The sequence below is a fragment of the Mus pahari genome, chromosome 3 (genome assembly GCF_900095145.1).
Source record: "Mus pahari chromosome 3, PAHARI_EIJ_v1.1, whole genome shotgun sequence".
Taxonomy (NCBI): Eukaryota; Metazoa; Chordata; class Mammalia; order Rodentia; family Muridae; genus Mus; species Mus pahari.
Window position 1 is genome coordinate 20,236,949 of NC_034592.1, and position 10,722 is coordinate 20,247,670.

Here is a 10,722-nt window from a genome sequence, read left to right on the forward strand (position 1 = left end):
GCAGGCGGATTTCTGAGTTCGAGGCCAGCCTGGTCTACAAAGTGAGTTCTAGGACAGCCAGGGCTATACAGAGAAACCCTGTCTCAAAAAAACCACACACACACACACACACACACACACACACACACACAAAGAAACACACACCACACTGACCATTCTTTGGGGACCACCTGCTGTAAACTTTGACAGAGAACACTCGGAGGTGTGGAGGCTCAGCTGCCACCTGGACCCCAGTCCCCGATGCCTGGAGGACGCCCAGTACCTTGATAGTGGCGAGGCTCAAGAGGCTGCAGGACTTGGGAAGCAGGGAGGTGAGATGGTTTGTATGGACAATCAACACCTGGGAGGAAAGGCGAGAGGGAGGGGTCAGACTGTAAGAGAGCAGCAGGCAGGAAGGCTAAGGGCCTAAAGGCAAGGTAATTGGCTTGGCCCAGGGCCCAGGGCAGACATGCTGAGCTCCTTCAACCTTTGCTTAGCCAGATCCACAATGGGGGAGATGTTAGAGCTGTGGGCACTTCTGCACCTGATTCAGAGGGCTGAAAGTCCCAGGGTGAAAGGGAGCCTGGGAGTCTAACTATCCTTTGATTCTGAGAAGGGGTCAGCTCTCAAGAGCTTAGCCTTTCCTGGTCCATGGAGTAGTAAAGTGTCTTTCTGCAAGGGCAGCCATGACAACTAATAAGTTGACTGGCCAAACAGTATTTAGCCCAGGCTGTCACATGACAACTAATAAGCTAACTGGCCGAATAGTTAGTGTTTAGCCCAGGCTGTCACGTGATCGTTACTCAGCCTGTGTCAACCATGGCTATTTCTGTTATGTTAGACGTTAACTCCTCCTCTGATGTTTGGGAAGAATTTCTATGCACCGTAGGCAGGGAGCACGTTTCCAGACCTGGCGGTGTTCGTGTATCCACTTGTAGGCATACGCTCTCATCTCCTTCTAACTGAGGGAGTGCCAGAATGTACTGAATATCCTTCTATTAATGGCACTGGTGGTGGTGGTGGTGGTGGGGGATGAGGGTTCCTCTAAGTCCCATGTGGTTTCCCCCAAGCAGACATTTAGCAAGTGAGTTTCTGAACAGGACTCTGCTCACCTTTTTCTGTAGAACTTTGCACGTTGCAAAAGCCCCAAATGGAATCTAAGATAAGATAAAGACGGGTCAGCACCTTGTCACCTGCCAGTGTCTCCCCTCTCTCTCTGTGGCGCTGGTGTTGGGGGGTGACTAATGACAGTGCTGAGCTAGGAGAGGGGTATGAAAGGGGGGAGCTGGGGGCACTGTCAGCCTGTCCAGTCAGCTGGCAGGACACGGCCCAGCCTGCTCTGGCCTACCTACTCTGTGGAACCAGGAACCATCCACAGGTGGAGCATCCGCTCTTCCAGCGCCTCAGGCATCTGTAGATGTCTTTTCCCTTCCCCACAGCGCTGGGGGTTCAATGCCAGGCATCTCGCAAGCGTGGTAAATGCTGCCACTGACTTTTGCCTGCAGCTTTCTGTCCTGCCTTTCTCCAGGGTTTTACTACATAGCCCAGGCTGGACCTCAAACTCCCTACCTCTGCCTTGCGAATGGAATGCTGGGAATACAGGTGTGCTCTACCCCACCTGGCTCCCTTTCTAAGTAGGCCCTGACTTTTGCAAGTTATGTTGAGGCCAAAAGATCATCTCAATTCTTTTGGAAAAGAACATGCTACAAGGAACATCTCTTAATTAGTGCTCCTGGATGTGCCTGTGTGCGCGTGCGCACACAGGTGAGGCAGATGGCGAGCGTCTCTTTCCCTACCTTATGCTCTGTGACAGTCTCTCACTAAACAGAGAATCCGCTGGCTCAGCTGACGGCTGACTAGCAAGCCCCTGAGAAGCCCTCCTGCTCACAGGGTCAGCATTTCATTGGTAGAGCTACCTACCCGTCTTTTACTTCTGCCATTTTGAAAGTCTCATGCCATATCTGTTTTTTCCCCAAGGATCCAAGGAAACAGGACATATTAAATTCACAGCCTGCATCATCCTGTTTACCTCAGAGAGCTCACATTTAGAGATGTCGAGAATGTCATCTGCCCCAGCTTCTTTTGCCTAAGGAGAAAAAGATGTTTTTTACTTTTTTTTTTTGGTTTTTCGAGACAGGGTTTCTCTGTGTAGTCCTGGCTGTCCTGGAACTCACTCTGTAGACCAGGCTGGCCTCGAACTCAGAAATCCGCCTGCCTCTGCCTCCCGAGTGTTGGGATTAAAGGCATGTGCCACCACACCCGGCAAAAAAGATGTTTTTTAGATGAAATGTTCTTGGGACCGGTCTCATGTCGCTTCAAACTCATCATGTAGACAACACTGGCTCCGACTCTGGTCCTCCCGCTGTGCTTCCCAAGAACTAGCTCTGCACAGCTTCAAGAGAAAGGCTTTGGAAAAGTCAAGTCCTCTGGGCAGTGGTGGCGCACACCTTTGACCCCAGCTCTCAGGAGGCAGAGGCAGGAGGATCTGAGTTTGAGGCCAGCCTGGTCTACAGAGCAAGTTCTAGGACAGCCAGGGCTACACCTGAGAGAAATCCATCTCCATCTCCTATCCTCTCAAGAGTCTTCCACTCCTTCTGTGTGTTTACAAAAGTTCTGTTCATCCTGTGAGCATTCACTGTGTTTTGCTTCTTAAGATTAGTGGTGGGGCTGGAGAGATGGCTCAGTGGATAAGAACACTGACTGCTCTTCTGAAGGTCCTGAGTTCAAATCCCAGCAACCACATGGTGGCCCACAACCACGCGTAAGGAGATCTGATGCCCTCTTTTGATGCGTCTGAAGTCAGCTACAGTGTACTTATGTATAAGTACTTATGGAGCAAGTAGGGACTGAGCGAGCAGGGCTGACCGGAGGGAGCAGAGGTCCTAAAATTCAATTCCCAACAACCACATGAAGGCTCACAACCACCTATACCACCAAACTGTACTCACATACATAAAACAATAAATCTTTTTTAAAAAATGGTTTTTCAGCCTTTAAGCATTTTGTGTTGTTTGTTTGTTTTCAATGTCGGTTGGCTCTCTGCATTACCTTCCTGGGTTCTTCCTCTCTAACTCTGCCCTCAGTGGCTAGGTTAGGTACTGCCTGAGCCCATGTAGCATCTTATCTCCTGGTGCAACTGAGGTTGTTTCTGCAAGAGAGGATCCTATAGCTCAGGCTGACCTGGACTTACTATGTAGCCCTCCATAGCACTGAACCTGGGGCAGTTTTCTTGCCTCAGCCTCCCAGAGGCCAGGATCACAGGTATAAGCCACCACACCCAGTTCTTAAGACTTAAAAAAAAAAAAAAAAGTATTCGGGTAAAACATCCTTGTAGAATGGAGAAAATAAGGGAAAAGCCCATATATGTAAGGAGCTTGAAGGGGCCACAGCTACAGCCTCCTTCTGTGGCCCAGTGACTGAGGTCCAGCAGGGAAAGGAACCATGAGGTGGTGCCACGCAAGGAAGGCACTCCTCCCAGGGGTGGGAAGGCAGAGCAAGCACACCTGGAGACATTTCGGGGTGCAAAGGGGAACAGAGGAGCCAGAAAGAATACACCGTTCCTTACCAGACACATCTGGTACTCCAGGCGTTTCCGAGCCTCCTCACTGGGTTTCCGCTTCCGAAAGAACAGGGGCATCCTCCAGCGTGAGCTCTTCTGGACCCTGGAGGACGGCAGAGAGATCAGCGTCTGGGAACTTGCACTGCGTCTGACCTGCAGACAGGCAGCTCAGCGGCGCAGCAGCTAGCTGTCTGCGAGACGGTGCGTTCCATGTGGGCAGGGCTGTCTGCCTCATCTAGCTGGGCCCTGAGCCCACACGGCGGCGCCCAACACCTTGCTTTACTGACAAAGCAATATACAAAGCCTAGAGTGGAAAGAACAGAAACAAGCCAATTGCTCCGGGCTTGGCCTGCTATGCCACTGACCCTCTGCGGTGCTGGCATCACCCTCCCGGTGCTAAGCGTTTCCCCCACCTAGGGAAGATTCTCCCAGGCGTCTTCCAAGGATGTTCTCTGAAGACTCTGGACAGACTCGGCTGATGAGTCACTTCTAGCTCTGGGAACTGTCAGGATGGAATCATTGAGACTAAACTGGAGGTAGCCATGACTTGGGGGAACTCAACTACATCAACACTAAAGAGATCTGAGTTAAGTAAAAATCAAAATGCAATCTCCAGGCACCTTAGCAGGCTTCCAGCCATTGCCCATTTGCTTCTCCTTACAGCCCCGTGGAGAATCCGATGCTGAGTAAGGTCAGTCAGCTGGTGATACGACCTGGGTTGTAGAAACACCAGGCTGGGACACTTGCTTTTCAAGTCCTGATCTTGTGCTGCCTGCACGGCTCCTCGGACCTGCCAGTTTAGCCAAGTTAATCATTCTGTCCTGAATTCATAGCTGGCCCAGAATCTGCAACCTCCAGTGCTGTCTAAGGGCCATAATCATCCGAAGGCAGTGTGTAACTCACAGCATGGGCTCTGACACCTAAGACATTAGCTGTGTCACTTTGGGTCACTGGTCGGTCGGAGCCGGTTTCCTCATCTGTAATATGGAGCAATGTTGCCAGTGCTGGCCTCTGTGTGTGGGGGGTCAGTGACTTCATGTATGTCAGGTGTAGGCCATAGACTCTGCCACAGGGTACCACACACATGACAAATGCACTCAGGGACTATTACAGATGCTAAGGAGAAGAGGCCTGGAGGAGCCTTGCAGCTGAGGACACACGTGGTCCTGAGAGATTTCAGGTCTCCATTCGTGGGTGTGGTCCTGAGAGATTTCAGGTCTCCATTCATGGGTGTGGGCGTGGGCTGTCAGAGGAGGGTTGCCGGGCCTGCAGGGCCAGCTCAGGCCTCTTGCCTCACTCACTTGCAGCACTCCTGAGGGATGGTGCAGAAACAGCTCTCTCCATCCCTTACAGATAGATGGCTCTCGAATGTCTAGCCCTCCCTCACCCCTATCCTCCAGGTCTACATTTCCAAATACCCTCTTCAATGCCTATCTCCGCCAATCCCCCCCCCCCCGCCGTTCTCAGCAGGGCTCATTCAGTTCTGGTTTGAACTTTCCTGATGGTCCAGCTTGGCTGGGAAGAACCACACCCATCCTTCCCTGGCAGGGCTGGCCAGCGGCTAACCTGGCTTTGTGGATGGGGAGGTCCTCCACCGATGTTCCGATTCTAGGGTGGACCTCAAGGTAGGCCAGTCACTCCGAAGGCTTGGCCACAGATACAAACCATTGGCCCCCAAAAGCTGAGCTGGAGTCGGGTCTCCTTCAAACATAGGAAGTGAGGACCGAAACTTTAAATGTCAGACAGACTCGCAACTCAGGATGACAAAGTCTCCAGATTCTAGAAACCAAGGAATTGCAGAATTAAAGAGTCGCGATTAGACTCGAATAGTTTGTTCCTGTAACTAACATGCACATACCGCAAACGGCTTAGGAGGGTACCAGGGTGGCACTGGTGCGAGGGTCGCCCAAGTCAGGTGCAGAGCCCTTAGGGGAGGGGCGGGGCCCTGGGCTGGGTCCCAGGGGTTCCAGAGTCACCGTCAAGAGAGGGGACGTGGAGTACATCGGGAACCAGGACCTCTGGTGCAGCCCTACTCTGTGCCCAGGCAAGGTGCTCCGAACATTTACCCCTTCCGAATCCCGAGCTCACCCACAGACCCCGCTCTGCAGTCCTCAGCCGCAGACGCCTGCCCATAAGAAACAGGGCGTCCAGGGTGTCGCCCAGAGACTGGGTGGGGCCAGCGGTTCTCGCGAGAGCTGAGCTTTTTCCGCCTATATCCGGCGTGGGCGGAGCCGCGTCCGTCTTTTCGGCTTTCGGTTCGGAGGAGGCTACGGTGCAACTTCCCTCGGTCGTCCCGAATCCGGGTTCATCCGACACCAGCCGCCTCCACCATGCCGCCCAAGTTCGACCCCAACGAGATCAAAGTCGGTGCGTGCCCTCGCCGCGCCCGGGCTCCCGGCGGAGCCTTCCCCGCCGCGTGCTGTCCCGGGGCCTGGCGGGTGTCCCTTGGGCCTCGGCGGCCTCGTGTGTAAGAGGGGAGGGAGCCCGACGCCCTGGCGGCCCGCGCGCCTTAGGGTAAGGCCTGGCCCCGGAGATCTGAAGCCCGACGGCGGCGCGCAGGGCGGCCCGCTCCGCAGAGGTTCTGATTTTGCTTTTTCTTCAGTGTACTTGCGGTGCACGGGAGGCGAGGTCGGCGCCACATCCGCCTTGGCCCCTAAGATCGGTCCGCTGGGTCTGGTAAGTCGCCGCTCCCGAGAGCCGTAGACCTGTAACGTGCATGCCGTTTGACCTGGGAAAGTGTTCTGTCCCCGTGGAGGGCAGAAGAGGCCACCATGTGCCTGGTGCGGTCCGGGATGTGGGTGATGGGACTTGGAACTCAAGGGAGAACGGAGGTGACACCGTGCACGGAGGCGCATGCCACGGCCCAGTTGAGGCAGCCATCGGGCTTGCTTAAACACCCAGCCACTAGCCTCCGTGGGTAACGCATGCGAACCTAGTGTTTAAAGCTCTGAGCGTACCACATTGCAGCAGAGAGGGTTTTGCTTTATTAGCCCTTTCTGCAGAGTTGTAGTAAAGAAAGATGTGGACCCACTGTGGGCAGGCTCGTGTGGGACGCTCAGGAGGGCTGGAGTCCTGGCTAGCAGTGAGCTTGAAGGCCCTGGCTTCAACTTCAGGCACATGGCAACTAATACTATTATTTCTACAGTCTCCAAAAAAAGTTGGTGATGACATTGCCAAGGCTACCGGTGACTGGAAAGGTCTCAGAATTACAGTGAAGCTGACCATCCAGAACAGACAGGCCCAGGTATTGACATGGCTTGCCGTGGGGGAGGCTTGGGGTAGCAGCCCACAGGATCTCCCTGTCCTGGCAGATCGGCTTTATCTTTGTGGGAAGGTTATAAGACAGTGTTCACTGTTTTAAGTCGGTAGTAGGTGCCAGGGTGCATGTCCGCCATGTTAGGGATTTAACTCTGGTGTTCAGGCCCGGCAGGAAGCTCCTTAGGCAGCCGAGCTGTCTTGCTGGCCCCTTTAGCATGTCTGGTGGTTATGGTTGGAGGGGTACTGGGCTGTCTTCATATCGAGTCTCTTTGCAGATTGAGGTGGTGCCCTCCGCCTCTGCCCTCATTATCAAAGCCCTCAAAGAGCCACCAAGAGACCGGAAGAAGCAGAAGAACAGTGAGTTGGTCCCACCCCCTTGATTTCCGCTTGCTTCAGTGCCTCCTACTCAGCTTGTCGATCCATCTCATGGAGGCTAGGGTTGGAATGACAATACAGTGGATGTTTGCATGGTCCCTTTCTTGGGTGCAGAAATGAATAGTGCCCCAGGGTCGGTTGACATTCCACCCTTGGCCTCAGTAATTTTAAGTTTATCTGTTTCCATCCCTAAAATAGTGTTAGGGCTACTGGTGAGGCCCCAGCCACCCGCCACTGCACCTGACCAGTATTGTTGGCTGGTGCAATCCAGTGGTGAGCTGACAGTAAACCCCAGCTTTTAGGAAACAGGGTTGTCCTACATGTGGATGGCTCTGTGCCGAAAGCATGGGAACAGCCTACTAGTGATAGGTAAAATGAAGCCATGATCTTGTCTCAGACAGGGGGAGCTGTAAAAGGCCCTGTGCTTTCTTTCTGCAGTTAAACACAGTGGGAACATTACTTTCGATGAGATTGTCAACATTGCCCGGCAGATGAGGCACCGGTCTTTGGCTAGAGAACTCTCTGGTAAGAGCAAGCTTATTTTCCCTGAATGGTGGCTGCCACTTTGTTGTTGATGGTTCAATATTTGGATTTACCCATGGGTCCATGTTTTTTCCCGTGTTCCTGCGATGGAACTCTGGGATTCCCCTTTCCTCTGTGACTGAGGCCACCGTTCTTCATGTAGGAACTATCAAGGAGATCCTGGGCACTGCACAGTCTGTGGGCTGCAATGTGGATGGCCGCCACCCTCATGACATCATAGATGACATCAACAGTGGTGCAGTGGAGTGCCCAGCTGTAAGTGACTGTTAGGGGGAAACAGTTGGGCTGGGGGAGAGCTGGGCTTTTGTTGCCTCTGGTGTCTTACTGGGGCATTGCTAATTTATAGTCCCCATTGTGATTGACAATTTTTCTTCCTTTTCCCACAGAGTTAAGAAGCAACAAAATATTTCAATAAAAGACTATCTGATAACCAATGAATGCGCTTGGCTGCTTTTTGGGGCTAGGGGAGGGTTGTTCATTTTGGGAGGTTCTGTACGGCTGTGGTAGCAGGATCTAAGAAGCACTGATTCAAAGTCCTGGGGCAGTGCAGTCTCACAACAGCCTGGAAGGAAAGGTACTTCTGTGGGCCTGGTTAGGTACTTCTGGGTCCAGGGCTAGGGTTTTACCTTAATGAGGCAGAGGCTCAGAGATGGACAGTCCACTAAAGCTTGCTCTCTCCATTTTGGAGGTATAGGTAGGTTCTCTGGCACAGCAATTGTGTTGTAATCCTTGACATTTTCCATTAGTTTGGGAAAGATGTTTTTTAGTGGATTTCTAAAATTGATTACAAAAGCTAGTAAGTGTAGCAGGGCATGTGGAAAGAGCAGTGTAAACCTGGACCAAAGGTAATGACAGTGACAATACAAGGGAAAGTGTTGGCTTTAAATCTTTTGTTCCAAAAAAGTTATATGTTTAGAGAAATAAACCCAATGCAATTGTTAGAAAGGGCTGCAGCAATGACTGAGGGAGGCATGAATTTGACTCCCAGCACTCATGGTGGTTTACAACCATTCCAGATGGGCAACAGGCATGCTCAACCCTAACCTGAGTCACTTCAGCTCACCCATCTATGCTGGTGGCCAGGGGGAGGTGCCAGTGAGGCCTATGCTGCCTTGTGGAGTCCTCTCTACCACAAAGGGAAATGGGTTACATTCCCCGGGGTCTTTGTGAGTCAGTGTTACCAAGGTCCAAACAATGTCGCCCGGTTAAGTGGAGCACTTGGTGTATGTGATGCCTTCTGTGTAGGTATGGGTTTCTAGAAACTAATTCTGGAGAAAATGACTGCAATACCAGTACCAAGTCACAGTGCCACCAGAGCACACAAGCTCCCTCGTGGCACTGGCTATAATTGTGGCCACCTTGGAGGCTGAAGTAGTACAAGGTCACCCTGGGAGAAAGTTTAAAATAAAAACCTGGAGATGGCTCATTTGCTCTGCCAGAGGACCTAGTCAGTTTCTGATCACAATTCCCTAGGTTCCCAAGGATTTGCTAGCATCAGAGCACGTTGGGTACTGATGCACATGAACGCAGGAACAACTAACACTAAATACAAGACATTTAAGTTTGAGGCTGTCTACTCTCTTTGGCTTCACATACAATATTTGGCTGTTTTCTCATATAGAGGGCCCAGGTTTAATTCCCAGTACCAACATAGGATGGCTCACAGTCACCTGACCTGCAGCTTCATTTCCAGAGAATTCAATATTTTGTGGTCTCTTTGGGCACCTGTACATACAGATGCACATTCATGGCATGGGAGTACATGCACATGTGATGTTTTCACACAAAATTTTACATATGAATTGCAGCAGCACTCATAACCTGTAGATGAATACAACCCAAAATGTCTATATCCACTGAGGAATAAACACAATGTGATGTGTATACAAGGGGTATTGAAGGGTAGATATATACGATTTAACATGAATGGACCCTCAGAATACACCGGCAGGCTAGACAAGGTCAGGTATTGAATGAGTAAATCTATGTAAAATGCCTTTGCAAGTTCAGACAGTGGACCGCTAGTCCTCGGAACTTGGCGGTAAGGTCTGGGGAGTGACTAAGAGTTAAGTTTCTCTTCCAGGTCATGGAAATGCTCTAGAATTAATAGTGGTGATGATTACATAAGTACATGAAAATATTGTATAACACACCGAATGTTAAAACAAAACAAAACATGGAACGACTATGTATAAGTCTGGATCAAGGAGGTAAAAACTGGACCCTGGTGTTAGTAGACCTATTGCCGACGTGCACCGAACCCCACTGTACGCCACTTGTGATGCAGGAAGGACATTCACATTTGTTCTCTTCTGTGCCTCCAAACGTTATTTCATTTGGCCACCGTTCTTAGAGATACAAAGAGTAGCTAAGGTCGATTTTCTACAGAGGAACCCTGGGTAAGAAACTTGCTTGAGCCGGCCGTGGTGGCGCACGCCTTTAATCCCAGCACTCGGGAGGCAGAGGCAGACGGATTTCTGAGTTCGAGGCCAGCCTGGACTACAAAGTGAGTTCCAGGACAGCCAGGGCTATACAGAGAAACCCTGTCTCGAAAAACAAACAAACAAAAAAAAACCAAACAAACAAAAAAAGAAACTTGCTTGGCCATTCAATCAGAATGGGTCAAGGATCTGGGCTTTCTGATAGCACACTCCCCTGTCCTCCACGAAGTCACAGTGCTGCCAGGCCGAGGTAGCCCTCGAGGGGTCCCGTGCTTCCAAGCACCCCTAGTTGCTTCCACCGGGCGGAAAGCTAAAGTCGCCCATCTTCCCAGAGACCGCTCGGGTCACAGGTCCCACAGCTCTTCGCGCAGGCCGCTTGTGGAAAGCGCTGTGGGCGGGGGCTGCTGCGCACAGCTGGCGAACAACTGCACAGCTCTCCGCCACCCCTCGCCCGCCCCGCACACGGAGCACATCAGCCACCGCCGCCAGGAGCTTCCGGGACGTGTGGGTCCCACGGCGGGCCACGTCCTGTGGGCGCCACAGAACTGCGCCACTTCCGATCACGCG

At 51.9% G+C, this 10,722-nt stretch overlaps 2 protein-coding genes and 1 non-coding gene across 3 annotated transcripts in view; 2 read left to right on the plus strand and 1 right to left on the minus strand.

The window, feature by feature from the left end:
• Nucleotides 1–5,693, minus strand: part of Lrsam1 (leucine rich repeat and sterile alpha motif containing 1) — a 38,859-nt gene extending 33,166 nt beyond the window's left edge. The window contains exons 1-7 of the mRNA XM_029536916.1: nt 5,627–5,693; nt 5,105–5,317; nt 4,159–4,328; nt 3,545–3,641; nt 2,009–2,065; nt 1,092–1,136; nt 263–340 (exon numbers count right to left, since the gene is read on the minus strand). Of these exons, the coding sequence (XP_029392776.1) occupies nt 263–340; nt 1,092–1,136; nt 2,009–2,065; nt 3,545–3,641; nt 4,159–4,178 (297 nt within the window). The 5' untranslated portion in view covers nt 4,179–4,328; nt 5,105–5,317; nt 5,627–5,693. The remainder of the gene's footprint in view (nt 1–262; nt 341–1,091; nt 1,137–2,008; nt 2,066–3,544; nt 3,642–4,158; nt 4,329–5,104; nt 5,318–5,626) is intronic.
• Nucleotides 5,694–5,765: 72 nt separating this feature from the next.
• Nucleotides 5,766–8,152, plus strand: Rpl12 (ribosomal protein L12). The gene is made up of 7 exons (XM_021193384.2): nt 5,766–5,905; nt 6,141–6,214; nt 6,684–6,782; nt 7,072–7,153; nt 7,610–7,696; nt 7,857–7,969; nt 8,101–8,152. The coding sequence occupies exons 1-7, from the start codon at nt 5,869–5,871 to the stop codon at nt 8,104–8,106; spliced, it is 498 nt and encodes a 165-aa protein (XP_021049043.1). The 5' UTR covers nt 5,766–5,868; the 3' UTR covers nt 8,107–8,152.
• Nucleotides 7,399–7,528, plus strand: LOC115063689. Its single transcript, XR_003843572.1, has one exon. It is a non-coding gene; the product is annotated as a small nucleolar RNA SNORA65 (small nucleolar RNA).
• Nucleotides 8,153–10,722: the final 2,570 nt, after the last annotated feature.

What these genes read in the sequence shown, in the direction of transcription:
- Rpl12 (XM_021193384.2), top strand. Translation starts at nt 5,869, where the DNA reads ATGCCGCCCAAGTTCGACCCCAACGAGATCAAAGTCG. An exon ending in AGATCGGTCCGCTGGGTCTG is followed by an intron (nt 6,215 to 6,683) that starts GTAAGTCGCCGC and finishes TTATTTCTACAG; the next exon opens with TCTCCAAAAAAAGTTGGTGA. An exon ending in TTTGGCTAGAGAACTCTCTG is followed by an intron (nt 7,697 to 7,856) that starts GTAAGAGCAAGC and finishes TTCTTCATGTAG; the next exon opens with GAACTATCAAGGAGATCCTG.